Source organism: Peromyscus californicus, unplaced genomic scaffold, assembly GCF_007827085.1.
Source record: "Peromyscus californicus insignis strain IS unplaced genomic scaffold, ASM782708v3 Scaffold_20__1_contigs__length_68692818, whole genome shotgun sequence".
Lineage (NCBI taxonomy): Eukaryota > Metazoa > Chordata > Mammalia > Rodentia > Cricetidae > Peromyscus > Peromyscus californicus.
Genome location: NW_026294503.1, coordinates 48,927,037 through 48,944,298, shown reverse-complemented (window position 1 = coordinate 48,944,298; position 17,262 = coordinate 48,927,037). Strand labels below are relative to the sequence as shown.

Genomic DNA, 17,262 nt, shown 5'->3' with positions numbered 1-17,262 from the left:
TATAGATGATGGATAGATTGATGAATGGGAGGATGAGTGGGTGGGTGGATAGGTGGATGATGGATGGATGTATAGATGATGGATGGATGAATGGATGAGTAGATGATAGAAAGATAGATGATGGATGGATGGATAGATGATGGATGAATGGATGATGGATAGATAGATGGTAGGTGGATGATGGATGATAGATGTATAGATGATGGATGGATAGATGAGTAGATGATGGATGGATAGATGATGGATGAGTAGATGACGAATAGATAGATTGGATGGAAGGATGGATGGATGGATGGATGGATGGATGGATGGATAGGTGATGGATGGGTGGATGGATGGATGGTCAGACAGACAGATGTAAGAAAACTGTTTACAAGTCTCTTAGCAACCACACCTCCATCAATCTTGGCAGCATGTAGAGCCACTAGGGAGGCACCAGGAGGCACCCTCCTCTGAGCTCCCAGGAGTGATAATCATATCCCCTCTTCAGTGCAGCATCTGTTATGACCCCCCCTTGCTCTCCTGGGCTGTGTACCTATTTCTTATACAGCTGCCATCTCTGCAGGTCTACAATGCCCACTCTAATGACTCCCAGTTTCCTTTACAGAAGAGGAGACTGAGGTATGGGACAGAGCTCTGTAGCTGTTCCCCAAAGCCAAAGTCCATCAGGGCTGATTCAAACCTCTAAGACCAGTACTCCAACCACTGAGACACCTAGACTTGAGCTCAATAAGTATAAATGATTGATGAGTATTTCCCATCATGGTTTCCCCGTGACACAGCTGACCCAGAACCTCAGGCTAGTGGGAAGACAGGTCCCAAGCCTCATGAAAGCAGACGACAGGATGCTACCAATGTCCCATGTTGCAGAAGGTGTGACATATAAATGACAAGCAGACAGCTCTGGAGAGAGGAGAGAGAGCAGGGTGGTCAGGGCTCTGAGACAAGGAGGATTGTGGGGCCTGCAGGATCGAGGCAGGCCCTCTTAGACAGTGGCTGGCTGCAGAATGAAATGACCAGGGTCCAGTCCTCCATACCACTCAGCACAGAATGCATGCAATTAGTCTCCTCCATGGCATCGTCCTGACTCTCAGGCTAAGTGTCACCAAAATGCCAGGGCTGGAGCTAGTAAGGGAAGAGAATACATACCCAGCTGGTCACAGCTCCAGCTGAGGGGTATAAGAGCTCTTGCAGGTTGTGAGAGCCTCACCTCACCCAGCCTCTGCTCTCCCACAACATAGGAGTCACTTTCCAGCTTGTGAGAAGCAAGCATGCATGAGGTGAGCATGGGCCAGGAATGTCAGAGGACCCTGAGTCTCAGTGGCACTGTGATTGTGACCACTTGGCTTCTGTTCTGGCTTGTTTGGTTTTTAATTCTCTTGCTCTTTCTCTCATGTCTTAGGTAGTCTTCTATCAAGAATAAATACACACACACACACACATACACACATGTATACATATAAACATAAATACACACACTTATATACATTCACATTGTGACAGTTGGTTTTAATTGTCAACTTGCCACAATCTAGAATCACCTGGAAGGTCTCAATGAGGGACTGTCTGGTCCAGGTTGGTCTTTGGGCATGTCTGTGGGAAGATTGTCTTAATTACCTTAATTGAGGTAAGGAGACCCAGTCCACTGTGAGCGGCGCCATTCCCTAGGTTTGGCCTGGACTGTCGGAGAGTAGAGAAATTGAGCTGAGCACTAAGGGTGCATGTATTCATTCTCTCTGCTCTTGACTGTGAATGTGATGTGGCCAGCTCTCTTACCTTCCACATCATTATGAAGTTTCTAGAATTATAAGCCAAATAAACCTTCCTCCCCTGAGTTGCTTTTGGTCAAGGTATTTTTATCACAGCAACAGAAAAGAAACTAAAACACACATTCATACATAAATATACACACAGGGGGACACACACATATACTTCAAGTATGGGTACCTATAATCCTCACTTTGAAAGATCATGTTAATTAAAAAGAGGAGGAAGAGGAGGAGAACAACAGCTAAGCTTTGGGCAGATGTCCCTCAAATCCATTGATACTAAAATAGTCACCTACACTACATGGGCTGAGCTGGAGGCCGCTCCATCATATATTTAGAGCCTAGGCCTGGGGGTTCCAGCTCCCTGCAGTAACCTGAGCCTTGGCCATCCAGCAGGCAGCTCAGGGTCACTGAACCAGACAGCTCTAGACTTAGGAGCACTAGGAGCTATCATCATAGCCTCTTTAACTTTGTGATAACTTAATATTAAAGCCTAGGTTTTGAGATTTGTAAATTTTTAAGTGAGAAGAAGCATAAAACTTTTCTGAAGAGTGACACTTCTTTAAAAGAATAAACTCTCCAGGTGACATTGCCTGGGCAAGCCCATGTGAAGAATGTGGACTGGTTGACGAGCAAGGAAGAGCTCAAATAACAAAGTCAAGGATGGCATTTCAGGAGGTCTAAGCTCGAGGACCCTGTGTTCAACAACCAACACACACACCAGCCTAAGAAAGAGCCCTGGGGCTGCTAAGGCTCCCTGACTTCTCTGGTGGGGCTGAGAGCCTGTGGAAAGGCCCAGCACAGGGTTTGGAGGTTTCTGCTGCTTTGCAAACTTGCTTGCCTGCAGCACAGACCACAGGGGCAGAGCAAAGAGAATGCTTTGGGGTCACAGCAGCTGAGCGCAATGTGCTTGGTTTTCACTGTCGACTTGGCACACACTGGTTAGATCGCCAGTGAGGGATTCTCTGGAGAAGATCAGCCTGTGGGTGTGTCTGTGGGGGGCTGGCTGTGTCTGGGGGCAGGGAGTGCCTGCATGTATGTTAGTGTGCCTGGTGCCCAGGGATATCAGAAGAGGGCGTCAGATCCTCTGGAATTGGTGTTATGGATGGTTATGAGCTACCATGAGCGTGCCAAGAATCAGACCCAGTCCTTTGCAAGAGCAACCTATGCTCTTAACCACTGAACTATCACTCTATCCCTGCAGGGCAGTATTTCTCAACCTGTGGGTTGTGACCTCTTGACGTTAAAAGAACCTTTCACCATCAGAAAACACAGGTATTTTACATTACAATTCCTAACAGTAGCAAAATTACAGTTATGAAATAGCAATAAAATAACTGTATGGTTGGGGTCACCACAACATGAGGAACTGTATTAAGGGTCACAGCATTAGAAAGATAGAGTACCACTGCTGTAGGGGATTGTCTTGGCTGCCTTAATTGTTGTGGGAAGATCAGCCTGAAAGTGGGTAGCACCATTCCCTGGCCCAGAGCCCTTGACGGCTGAGGAGTAAGTCCACTTGCATTTTCTTTCTGCTCTTATCTGGCTGTGGCTAGAGCTGCTTCACATCCCTTCCTTGACTTCCCAGCCATGATGGCTGTAACCTGCAGCAGTGACTGGATCCCTGGATTATGTTTGTCAGGGTGTTTTACCAGAGCAACAGGAATGCAGCCAGAACAGAGTTAAGGTCCCACCACTCCCCCAGGCAGAGACGTCTACAACTCTGTTACTAGCATCCAAACACCTGTCAGGTAGAGCACTGAAGGACTGGACAGCCAGAGTTGCTGGAAAGATGGGAGCCCGGGAAGGGGTTTCTGTTCCAGCAATACCACTCAGACAGGTCGGGAGGCACTTGGTTCCCAGGACCGTTTCAAGTCTGTAATTGAGCTAAGTTTGCTCCCAAGCGGAACCTCACTTGACCCCCTGCTCTACCACCAAACTAAAAGTGTCACTTGTCAGTATTCATCATTAAGTAACTCTGCTTAGCAGCCACGCCATGCTGACAAGGCTTGTTGGCTCCTTTCTCGAATCCTATGGAAGATGCCGCTATGGCTTCGAGATGGCAGACACTGAGACTGATAGGGATGAAGCCACCCATCCCTGCAGGCAGGCTGTAAGCTGTGCACCCCTACAATACTGTCCTTGATGCCCAACACTCTCTACAAACCAGAACCAACTCAGCAGAACAGCAGTCAGAGGTATTCACCTGCCTCCATTCAACTTGATATAAGAATGAAGGCGAGATCCCACAGCCGGGTGTGTGGGTCCCCACAGCACAAGCATACTTGGGGCACAACTGATGCTACTTGCTCTAGACACAAATTCTTCCTCAGTCTGCAGTTACTCCTAACCAGAAGTCCCTCTTTAGAATATGTGTTACTAAGAATTAATGATGCAGAGGCTGGCAATAGATTGCTCATGTCTGCACTCTCTTACCCCAACAGCCATTAGCATAGACAAGATTAATACCATTAAGCCAAGTCAAGTTTATATTCCACTTCATAAGAGTGGGACGTTCTCCAGTCCAAACGTACTCATTGGGTGTTTACTTTCCTAAAAAGTGAAGCATACAGCCAATGCAAAGAGAAGGAATTGTTTTCTTTGAGTGCGCTTTTCTTCTTCTTCTTCTTCTTCTTCTTCTTCTTCTTCTTCTTCTTCTTCTTCTTCTTCTTCTTCTTCTTCTTCTTCTTCTTCTTCTTCTTCGTGATGAATCACGTATTTGCCGAGAAGAAAATAGCTAGGTACAGGGAGCTGACCTCGGTCAGCCACGGCAGGGCAGAATCAATCAAAAGAGCACTTTAGAACCAGCACGGCAGGTGTTGGCTCACTTTCGCTGTCTAAACACCCCTTAATTATTCTGAGGACTGGATGGGAGCAACGGGGTGAGCCGCTTCAGAGTGTTTGGTAAATACTAATTCCACAGAGGTGAGATGGGAATGGAATGCAAGCAGAGTGCCACTAGGGAGCATTGGGTTGGATAGATGGTTGACTGGATCCTTCTGGGGAAACCAGGACCTCGATGTAGAGGAATCACGGAGTTAGAAGAGAAAGCGTAGCTCAGAAAGGTAGAGGTCGAAAGAGACACGGTTCTCGGGGCCAAGAAGCACCTCTTGCTCTGCTGAAGCCAGGTTTCCAAGAGATCTCGGGAAGCCGCCAAGAAAAGCAGTCGCTACAGGTCAAGGCATTCCCGGGGACCATAGAATGCATGTGAACACTTGGAGGAAGCCTGGATTTAATTTTATGATCAGAAAAATAATGGCAAGAAACCCAATGAAGCCAAACGCAGCTGCCATGAAAGCCCCCTCACATTCTCTCAGAGAGCTGCACAAGCCCCAGGGGGGTTTGCTCCTGGACCTAGCAACATCAGGAAAACAGGTGACAGACAGCTGGCTGCGTGCTGGGGACCTCAGCTCAGAGAAGGGAAGGCTGGACAGTGACTGAGGACACAGGAGCTGAGAACCCAGACCACCTAACTGGACCTTTCTTCATGGACCAGGAGCTGCCTCCTTCCCAGCAAGATGGCCTGCTTAATGACCTTCTAGGGAAGAAAAGGGCCATATGGGGCTCAGCTCTGTAGTACCGCAAGGGCTTAGCATGCTCACGGCCTTGTCTTCCATCCCCAGTACCCTGGGTTTGGAGGTTTGGAGAAAGGCTCTGTGGACCGGTTTCTCTCCATTGGCAGGGTCTCTAGAGCCTCACAGCTCCTTGCTCCTCTTTCTACTAGAACATTCTAGAAACCAAGCACACATGCTCTCATTCCTCACCTGCTGACACCCACCTGCTCCCACCTCTCTTCCCACCCTACTGAGGCTGTTACACTGAGGCTGACTCCACCTATATATCCACATCTCCACCAGTTTCCTCACTGTCCACTCCACAATGTGGCCTACAGGGCCAGTAATGAATGTCACCCAAATAGGTCATTCTTGCTGAACCCCAGGACCTCCCTCTGTGGCTGACCATGGCCCCACATGCCATACCACAGCTCAGCCACAAGGCGGCCCCCTGCAACTTCCCCAAAAGGGCCTGGTTGAGGGGTCTTCTCAGGGGACTCCCTGCTTCCTCTGGCTAATTTATCGTCACCTTCTGTTCTCACGTGTCCTGGTTAAGTTTCATCATCAGGTTGACACAATCTGGGAAGAGGGAACCTTAATTTAAGAACTGCCCCAATCAAATTGACCTGTGGTCCCGTCTGTGAGAGAAAGGTCTGGATTGATGATTGACACAGGAGACTCGGGACTTGTATGAGCTAGCTGAACAAGAGCCAGAAAGTGAGCCAATAAAAGTGGGTTCCTCTGTGGTCCCTGCTTTAGCTCCTGCCCCACCCTCCCTCAATGATGCACCATGACCCAGAAGTGTAAGCCAAATAAACTCAAATAAAATCTAGCAGTTTATCTCCAAGATCCCCACATCTACTCACCCTTCCCCTGACCAGGCCTTGCTGTCCTAAGTACAGGGCCTGAGCCAGGTTGGCTCCTGAGGTCCCCAGGACACAGCCAGCTGTCTGTCACCTGTTTCCTGATGTATTCAGGTCTAGGAGCAACACTCCCCCTAGGGTCTAGGCCTCAGGGGACAGTGGCTTCCCCTCCTTCTCCTACTAGGGCCCACTGGGATGCGGGAGAATTTGGTTGCGTTTTCTTTCTTCTTGCACAGCACGGAGTAATTTCAGAAGTGTGGGGCTAGGGAAGCCGCTCAGTGGGTAGAGTGCTTTGCCTAGCGTGAACTAGGCCCAGGGTTAGACCCTCAGCCCCACGTGAGCCAGGCAGAGTGGCCCATAGATGCAGAGGAAACTTAGCCGGACAGCGAGTAAAGGGAGCCAGTGTGAAAAGCCTCAACCACTTGGATTCTGCTCATGATTCTAGAAAAGACAAAACTATGGAGATTGTTTAAAAAAAAAAAAATCCAAGAGTTTAGGGGCCTTGGGAGAGGGAGGGTTGGACAAACAGTGCAGAGAGGAAAAGGATCTTGGGACAGTGGCCTTGCCAGGTGACCAGGCAGCAGGCATCCTTCATTCTACATTGTCCCAACATTCAGGATGAGAGCAGCCCCACTGTCAACTATGGGCTTCGAGGCAAAAACTTTAGTTGGTTTAGGGCTGAGATGAAGTTCCACACTGCCTGGAAGAATTGGGGGGGGGGGGGGGACACGCACACGCCAGTCTTCGTTCCATTTTGCTAGGAATCGAAAGTGCATGCAGATAGATAGATAGATAGATAGATTGATTGATTGATTGATAGATTGATAGATAGATGATAGGTAGGTAGATAGAAGACAGATAGAAAAGTGACTGAAACATATATTGACAGATGATAGACAATAGATACAGACAATTGATAAAGTAGATAGTTGATAGATGATAGATTGTATAACTATATAGTATAATGTATCATACATTACATATGTGTGTCTTAAGGAAACTGGGGACTAGAAACCTCTTATCTACTCCACTCATGGTCTGGTGGCCTGGGCTCTCTGAGAAACCCCAACGCTGGTCCCTGGGGAGTAGTGCCTGCCGTTAGAAGCCTGTCCCAGAAGCAGAAGGGCCTCCTGGGGAGTTGAACCTGTCCCCTTATCACCCAGGACCTCACTGGAGGACACCTGTGCCTCTAGGACTTTAAACAGCTGCAGCTGCAGTCCCTGCCCCATCCTTGGACCTGTGGGCCTTTCCTCCTGCAGCCACAGGGGACCCTGTGTGGGACATCTTTCCGCAGCACCTCCCCCACCCCATACCCTGACCTCCAGAGGTTTGAAGCTGGCTCCTGACCTCTCAGGGCACAGACTCAAGACTCCCCATGGGGAAGCCCGAGTGTTGTAGGCGTTCCCTTCCGTTTTCCAATGTGCAGTTAGTCACACTTCCCTTTTCTGACCAGGCCACCCAGTGACACCGTAGTGCCTCTGCTGGGCTGAATCACGCCCCGTTCATTCTTAGACACTTCCTGTGCTGGGCACCCTAGCACCGCCCCACCTCCTACCCCCACCCCCTGGAACGTGATGGAACATTTATCCCCTCTTTGCTACTCTGCCAGGCACGGTAGGGCTAAAGTGCCCATACGTCCCTGAACCTTGAATTTCACCAGCCACCGCTCCTCACTTCCGAGGTCCTCAACTCAGGAAATGTCCAGAGGCCACCCTGGACTTTCTGACAAAGGAAGAGAAACAGCTAAGCGTTTGGCTGGGAGGCTGGGAAGCTCCATACCCTCCCCCTGGTCATTCCCTAGCAGGCATCCATGCATAAGCTCCCACGGCCCAAAGTCAAGGCTAAGAGCAGTCAGGAGGGCCAGTTGCCAAGGCAACAGGTCTGCAGAAACACTGGCAGCTCTCAACGCTCAATTATTCAAGACCTCATTACACAGTCTTCACATTTGCCCCTCCATTCCTTCTCCACTCCCCAGAGGACCACATGGAAGCCATTCAGCCCTTCCAAGGTTGAGCCTTCCTTCCATTCCTGCCTCAGAGACCAATTAGGGTTTGTGGCTTTCTGGTTATTGGGGTGACAGGTGCTCCAACCTTGAGAAACGAGGCGGAGGGCCCAGCTAACCCACCAGGGTGGCAACACCAGCAGAAGCAGCAGGCAGAGGGAGGTGCTGGTGGGGTTCTGGGTGCACTTAAACTAGGCCAGACTGGCCCTCTGTCTTCTGGACACACGTGACCTCATACAAACCAAAGCAGAGAAGCACTTAGGATTGGAAACCGAGGCCAGCTCATTACTTGTCTTGTGTATCCCTCATGTTCCAACAGTAGACGTACTGCCTCAGAAAAGCTGTAACAGGGGCAGGGCCGGCAGCTCAGTCAGCAAAGTGCTTGCATGAGATCCAGAATTCCATCCCCGGCACTGATGATCTTTAAAAAGTCAAAAGCCCAAGTGTGGCTCGTCTGTAGGCTCGAGTCAGGGGAGGTGACGACAGAGGACCTCCGGGCTTGCTGGTCCAAGTCAAAGAGCTCCAGGTTCAGTGACAGACTTGGCCTCAAGAAACAAGATGGTGCCGGGCGGCGGTGGTGGCGCACGCCTTTCATCCCAGCACTCGGGAGGCAGAGCCAGGCGGATCGCTGTGAGTTCGAGGCCAGCCTGGGCTACCAAGTGAGTCCCAGGAAAGGCGCAAAGCTACACAGAGAAACCCTGTCTCGAAAAACCAAAAAAAAAAAAAAAAAAAAAAAGAAACAAGATGGAACCCAGTGCAGCGGCACACGCCTTTAATCCCAGCACAGAGAAGGCAAAACCATGTTGGTCTCTTAAGTTCTAAGTTTCAGGCCAACCAGGGTAGATGGTAGGTAGGTAGGTAGGTAGGTAGGTAGGTAGATAGATAGATAGATAGATAGATAGATAGATAGATAGGTAGATAGATAGATAGATAGATAGATAGATAGATAGATAGATAGATAGATAGATAGGTAGGTAGGTAGGTAGGTAGGTAGATAGATAGATAGATAGATAGATAGATAGATAGATAGATAGGTAGGTAGGTAGGTAGACAGACAGACAGACAGACAGACAGACAGACAGACAGACAGATAGATAGATAGATAGATAGATAGATAGATAGATAGATAGGTAGGTAGGTAGGTAGGTAGATAGATAGATAGATAGATAGATAGATAGATAGATAGATAGGTAGGTAGGTAGGTAGACAGACAGACAGACAGACAGACAGACAGACAGACAGACAGACAGATAGATAGATAGATAGATAGGTAGATAGATAGATAGATAGACAGACAGACAGACAGACAGACAGACAGACAGATAGATAGATAGATAGATAGATAGATAGATGATAGGTAGATAGATAGGTAGATAGATGATAGGTAGATAGATAGATAGATAGGTAGGTAGATCGATAAATAGATGATAGATAGATGATAATGAGGAACATTGAGGAAGACACCCAACACGACCTCTAGCCTGTACGTGCATGCGCGTGCGCGCGCGCACACACACACACACACACACACACACACACACACACGGAACACACAGAAACTGTAACCATTCACACACTCACACTCACACGTGCTTTTCTATGAGAGATTTTCTTTATTAGTTTTCATCCCCAACATCACCATATTCCCGTTCCAGGGCCCTCTGACAATTACAGCTTAGGATCACGGGACTTCCCATCAGCTTCCACACTATGGCATCTACTCCCAGGGTCCTGAAGGATATGAGCCTCCCCTCTACTTTCGGAGGTTGGGATGGCGGTATCCAAACCACATCAGATTCACACAGATGGTAAGCCACGAACGGGCGGCAACACACCGGCAGTTCCCGATACAGGGGAGGCTGAGGCAGGGGGATCATCACTTAAACCCAGGACTTGGAGCCCAGGCTTGGTGACAGAGCATAACCCCAACTCAAAAACAAACACAAAACCAGCCGATGGAAAGAACGGAGGTCCGTCATTGTCATATCGTGTGAGGAGAATAAGTGACTTTCAGACAGGATCACAAAGACTAAACTACACGGGACAGACAAGAGGTCAACCGCTTACTCTCATGAGACCCGATGAAGATGAACGGGAGTGCAAGCCGGCCCGTAGGGTCTGCAATGGAAGATCTGAGAGGCGGGTGGGGAGGAGACCAGGCTTGCCTGCCTGCCCTCAGGAAACTGGACAATCTAGTTTGGTAAAGGGCTTTGTGGGGTTGAAGGCCCGGGGAGGCAAGTCTGGGCCAGGTATGGGGGCCACAGGATCTTCAGGGGTTCTATCAAAGTGTAGGCAGTACCTCACCTCCAGACAAGCTCTGCGTTTCCCTACGTGTCCTGCCTTTCTAGATGCCTTGAAAGGCCAGAGTGCGTCTGCCCATAATTTAGGGCCTGAAGGCTCCTTTAAGAGTAAATATATCACCCCTGTCCTTCTGGCTCACGGGGTGTTTATCAGTCACCTCGGGGACTAGCTTGTCCCTGAAGGTCCAGGAAGGCTTTCTAGGAGTCAGCGTGGCTCCAGTGACTGGAGGAGACCCTCTGGGTAGCCTAACAGAGGATCCCTAGCCAGCTAATCCCCAGGAAGTCGGGCCCTGGAGCTCCTCTCTACCTGCCCTTTCTCTCAGCAAGCCCCTCCCATTTCTGGTGAGCGCCAGGAACCTCAGCCCAAGGGCAAGAGCCTCCAGGCCAAAACAATAGAAAAGTCCGGAATGTCTGTTAAGGGGAGGGCTAAGAACTACGCTGTGCTTAAGGCACTGGCCAGGGAACAGAAGTTACATCCCTTGAATTTTTTTTTTTTTTTAAGTTTAAAAAGTAAAAGGATGCCGTTTTTAAATTACTTTCCTGTGCAAGGGACATGACTGGGGGACTGGGGTGGGGGTGGGGAGCTCGTAGCCCTGGTTCCAGGCTTCTCCTGCTCCTGGCCTGTGTGTCTTGTGCCCTTTCACTGACTCCCAGTTTAGAAACCAAGCCACGCGTGCCGGCATCAAGCAGTCAGCAGCCCATCCTCTCCACCACGCATGTGTCCAATCACTGTGATCAGAGTGTCACGCGACAAGGGTAGGCACGAGAACCACGGCATGCTCGGCCTGTGTCCGGAGCAGGACGCACGTCCTAGGCACGGGGCCAGCACTGCAAAGGGCGCAGGGACAGGGACTGGCCTGTCCCAAAGGTCGCGGGCAGTGCATCCCGGGCGCAGAGGGAGGGCTCATTGGCGCCGCTGGGGCGGGCAGGGAGCAGACACCCAGGGGACACCGCTGGGACCGGGCTGGCGCCAAGAGGACACGGGGGCGCACTCACCCTCCCTAGTCTTCTTCTTCCTCGCCAGCGTGCCGCCCAACTTGCCCAGGAAAGACTCGTCCTTCTTCATCTTGGGGGCCCTCGGGGTGGGCGATCGCGGTGGCGCGGAGGACATATGTGAGTGCGCGCCACCCACCGCTGGCCGGGGAGTGGCCAGGAGGGCGCGGCTGCGGCTTCCCCGCCCCTGCCTACTGACCTCGAGGTCCCGCTGCTGCAGCTGAGCTCCCCGCCCGCAAAGCAGCGGGACCCTGCGCGTGGTGCCAGGCACCACCGCCCCCCTTTTGTGCGGCCTCAGCGTGCTGGAAGCCCAGACTCAATTAGTCCCACAAATATGTAAAGTCAGCTGCTGAATCTGCCAGGATCCCGGGCATCCCTTATTGGGTCGATGCTTGGTGTGTAGTGGGTGCCTTTGTGGGACAGTGGCCTCACAGAGCGACCCTTCCCCCAAGGCAAGCTCAGCCAAAGGCTTCCATGGGAGCAGGAAGAATCAGGAAGGGTACCTGGAGGAAGACCGCAGGCCCAGGGAAGGATATTAGGCTACCATGGCCAGGTTTGAGTTGCACAAAATGGACGTGTTGCCGACCTGAGAACAGGAGACGGTGAACAGGGATGAGGTCAGGCAGGGAGGTCTACTGGGAGGGAAGTGAAAGGGTTTCTAGAGACACCGGCGGGGGGTAGAAGCTGAGGCAAGCTTTGGCAGAGGGAAAGCCAGATGGCCTGTGGCTGCAGGCGCAGGGTGGGTGCATGGCTCAGCCGAGATAGGAGCTATCAGGACCTGGGCTGGGGTAAAGCTGCCACACCTAATCATGGGAGGGTGGGAGGGTGGGAGAGGGTTCCCTGGGGTGGGGGTGGGGTCGGGATGGTTCCCTCTCCCTTTGCGCAGGCTCAGATCCTCACTCCCTCCGGTGAGCGATTTCAGTTCAGTACAGGAAATAGTTACAATTCACATTGCCTGGAGGGGTGGCCAAGCTGCCCTCGCCTTGGAATTCGTCATGGAGAACGGGGTGCCCCGTAAGTACCTATGGCCAAGCGGGGAGTAGGGGCAGTGGGGGACTCCAACAGGAGGAGAAGGAGCAGAGGGCCAGGATTTAGGAAGAAATAGGGAAGACAGAGTTATTAGAGAGGCATAGTTTCCAGAGACATAGTTTCCAGAGACATAGTTTCCCTTCACTCGGAGAGATAGAAAACTCACAGGCAGGGACAGTCATCTCTCACCCCCAGCGCAGGTCCTGGCAGCTCCACAGAGCCACCTTCCCACTCACTCACTCTCTTGGCATCACAGGCCATTTGGCTTTCCCTGGCCTACTCCTCAGTGCTGAGGCTGCTCCCTTCCTAACCATGGGGGAGCCTCTGAGACCCCAGGACCAGGGAAATCTCAGAACTGCAAACGCCCTGTGTCCCACGGGACGGTTAATCTGATTGTCAACTTGATGAGCTCTTGGATCACCTTGGAAACGAACCTCTGGACATACCTAGAGGGTTATCTACTCTGGGCAGGACCGTCCCAGGAGCTGGGCTCCCACCTGAATAAAAAGCTGTGGTGGTTGTTCTTGGGTATCCATTTGGCCACATCTGTAATTAACTAAAACCTAAGTGGCTGGGCGCACCTGGGAGGGATTTTTCTTAATTACATCACTTGAAGTGGGAAGAGCCACCCTGAAGCCCGACCTTTTGAGGTGGGAAGATCCACCTTTAATCTGGGCTACTTCTTCTGCCTGCATCTTATACAAGGGACATGGAAGGATGAAGCTTTTTCTCTCTCCTGCCTTCCCTTGCTCTTGCTGGCAAGGCTACTCCTCCACTGGCATTAGAGCCCAGTTCTTCCAGATTCTGGCACATATTGAAGGCCAGATGAGACATCCAGCCTCGTGCACTGAACAAGTACTGGATTCTTGTACTCTTCATTGGTATGCAGCCATTATTAGACGAGCTGGAACACAGCCTATAAGCCACTCTAATAAATCACACACACACACACACACACACACACACACACACACACACACACACACACACACACACACACACAATCAGTTTTGTTCCTCCAGAGCAACAGTGAATCCTGACCCCTTTGGGATCAAATGACCCTTTTGCAGGAGTCGCCTAAGACCATCAGAAAACACAGATATTTACATTACAATCCATAACAGTAGAAAAATTACAGTTATGAAGTAGCAATGAAAATAAGTTTCTGGTCTGGGCTCACAACAACATGAGGGACTGTATTAAAGGGTTGCAGCAGGCCGGGTGGTGGTGGCGCACGCTTTTAATCCCAGCACTCAGGAGGCAGAGGCAGGTGGATGTCTGTGAGTTTGAGGCCAGCCTGGTCTACAAAGCGAGATCCAGGAAAGGCGCAAAGCTACACAGAGAAACCCTGTCTTGAAAAACCAAAAAAATAAATAAATAAAAAATAAAAATAAAGGGTTGCAGCGTGAGGAGTTGAGAGCCACTGCTCTAGAGATCCCTGACGAATAGAAAGGCGAAAGGGAACTGAGTCACAGCATTCATCTCTCTCTGCTTCCTGACTGTTGGTACAATCTGAACAGCGGCCGCACACTCCTACCACCGTGCCTGCCCCACCTTGATGGATGCCGTACCTTCAAACTGCAAGCCAAAATAAACCCTTCAGTTGCATCTGCAACAGGTAAAACAACTAATATCCATGACAAGGGTGTGGCTGACGGAAGGGGGACCGAGAGGAGGAAACTTTCAAAGATAAATTAGCAAACCTTTTGGAGTGCATGCCAGAGTTAGGAATGGGAAGGTAAAAAGGGGGTCTTGAAGGCATCTCCATCTCAAGAGGGAATCTCGAGCTCATCATGAAAGATCATCAGTGTAGTCACTGATACTCCTGTGAGGTGGGGACACTGCCGAGCAGGGCAGAGACTTTGGGACCTGAGAGCTGGAAACAGACTGTCATGCCTCCGGCTTCTGTGGCTTCTAAGAATCTGTTCCACTTAGAGGAGCACACAGAAGACACTTACACTGTTTCGTGAGGCCCCAGCGCACCCCAGATGGAAGATCGCTGGCCAGGATGGGGCAAGAGAGAAGGAACTTGGAACTGGGAACCAGAAAGAAAATGGAAGAGAGCTGTCTTGGTTCTGGTAGAATGCAGGACAGCCAAGGTGGGAGACTGAAGCATCAGTGGCTGTCCTGGGCACAGGGAGGGGCCACTGACTCGAAAAGTCATGAGACTATTTCATCAGTGACCAGCAAGCACACAGAAGTCTCAAATTCCATTGGTAGTTTCTAATTTGAATACCGTAGAGACAAGTTGAAGCCTGCCTTTTTAAAAAGGGTTATTTTGTTTTTAATTATGTATATGTGTGAATGTTTGTGCAGGTTTGTATACATGAGTGCAGGGGCCTCAGGAGCCAGAAGAAAGTATGGATTCCCTGGAACTGGAGTTATAGGTGGTGTGAGTTCTGGGAACCAAATTCAGGTCCTCTCCAGGAGCAGTGCGGTGGTTTAAATGAGAATGGCCACCATAGACTCATGTATTTGAATGTTTGGTCCCCAGCTGGTAGAACTGTTTGGGAGGGATGAGGAGGTGTGACCTTTTTGGAGGAGGTATGTCACCAGGATCTGACTTTGAGATTTCAAAACCCTATGCCATTTCCAGTTAGCGCTCTCTCTCTCTGTCTCTCTCTCTCTCTCTGTCTCTCTCTCTCTGTCTCTCTCTGTGTGTGTGTGTGTGTGTGTGTGTCTTATGCTTGTCGATTAGACGTAAGCTCTCAGCTACTGCTCCAGTGCCATGCTTGCCTGCTGCCATGCTCCCATGACTATGATTATCACGGGCTCAGCCTCTGAACTATAAACCCTGATTATGTTGTCTTTTATTTTATTTTCCCCGGAGCTGAGGACCGAACCCAGGGCCTTGCGCTTGCTAGGCAAGCGCTCTACCACTGAGCTAAATCCCCAACCCCTATGCTGTCTTTTATAAATTGCCTTGGTCATAGCGTTTTGTCACAGCAACAGAAAAGCAACAAGACAAGCTGTATATACTCTTAACTGCTGAGCTGGCGCTCCAGCCCTATTCTCGCTTTTTTAAAGTGCCATACATCATAAAGAAGAAGCCTGAGACTTCCAGCTCCTGACAGGGGCCCCTATGTTACGAGAGAAGAAGCCACAGACAGGGATGTTTGTTGTCAGGGAAACTGACATGGGCTACACAGAACAGAGGGGGCCTGGCATCTGAGTTGCATAAACCAGAATCCACTGTCTGTGGTGCTTGCTCCATGGTGAAGTCTGTAGCGCCCTTCCCTGGTGAGGGATGCCTTCTGCGGTCCCTTGGGCTGAGAGCTGCGCATTCAGCCTATTTTTCACGCACCACTTGCTGCAAGATGAGGTGCTTCCCTAGTCAGTGCCGTTTGGAAGACGATTTGAGACTCTTGCAATGGTTAAAAATGGATTTTCATCCCATAAATGTCGCTGGTAGCAACTGGAAGCATTCTTAGAGCCTGAGGAGATGGCTTGCTGCACTAGTGTGAAGACCTGAGTTCATCCCCCAGCATTCATATCAAAAGCTGTGTGGGGAGGCGCACCCTTGTAATCCCAGCACTTCGAAGGCAAAGGTGCCCTGGGGAGCGGGGAGGGGGGCTCCCTGGCCAGCCTATCAGCCTGTCTAGATTCATCAGCAAGCTCTGGTCCCAGTGGGAGATCTTGATTCAGACAAACAAAAAAGATGGACGAAGCCAGGTGGTGGCGCACGCCTTTAATCCCAGCACTCGGGAGGCAGAGGCAGGCAGATCTCTTTGAGTTCAAGGCCAGCCTGGTCTACAGAGTGAGTTCCAGGACAGGCTCCAAACCTATACAGAGAAACATCTCAGCAGCTAAGAGCATTTGCTGCTCTTGCAGAGGACCTAAGTTGGGTTCCCAGAACCCACGTGGAAGCTCACAACTTCCTATGACTCCATCTCTAGGATATCTGACGTTCCCCTTCTGGCCTCCAAGGGAAGATCCCCACATGTGCACATACACATACACATAGGAGAAAATCTTAAAGATGTTTTAAAAGATGGACAGGTCCCGAGGAACGGTACCCAAGGTTGACCTCTGGTTTCCACATGAGAGTCACATATGTACATGTGTCCCACACATCAGTGAACCCAGAAACACACACACACACACACACACACACACACACACACACACACACACTTCTTTGATGGCTTTGCTTTCATAATTTGCATTTTCCTGATAGAGAGAAAGGAGAAATGTTGACCTCTCTCCCCCTCTCAACCCTCAAGCTCTCCCTCCTGCTGGCTTTCTTCTTCTCTGTTGATACGGCTCAAGTCAGACTTTCCAGAATGCCAGACTTCAGCAAACACAAACACTAACCTAGTCCAAAGCAAGCACCTAAATGGATGCAGAGAGAACCTCGTTCCCATCTCCGCAGACACGGTCCTCTGCCTCTTAGTATGCAGTGCACACAGCCTCCGTGACTCCGAGGATGCATCCCATTTAGAGGATAATTAGGAAAATCGGGTTAGGCACAGCTGCTCCTGTCATAGAAGCCACTTGACTGGCTTTTGATCTGTGGTTTCCAGAGATGCCGGGTCCTCATAAGCTGAGCGAAGGACAGGAATACACACTTTAAGAGCTCTTAGTACACAGGCCCTGGGCCCTGCCCTGGGCTCCACGCTGGGTGGTATCTGCCGGTCTCCATTATCTACATTCCTGTCACCTACCCCATACATCTAGAGTCACAGGGTAATGCATTCAGGTGGCCCAGGGTCTAGTGTGGTCTCTCTGGGACCAGAAGAGAGCTATGCTATA

The 17,262-nt window shown here is 50.4% G+C and overlaps 1 protein-coding gene across 1 annotated transcript in view; it reads right to left on the bottom strand.

Annotated features, from left to right (window-relative positions):
* The window catches only part of Parvb (parvin beta), a 90,143-nt gene extending 78,410 nt beyond the window's left edge, over positions 1-11,733 (bottom strand). The window contains exon 1 of the mRNA XM_052748516.1: positions 11,485-11,733. Within this exon, the coding sequence (XP_052604476.1) occupies positions 11,485-11,599 (115 nt within the window). The 5' untranslated portion in view covers positions 11,600-11,733. The remainder of the gene's footprint in view (positions 1-11,484) is intronic.
* Positions 11,734-17,262: the final 5,529 nt, after the last annotated feature.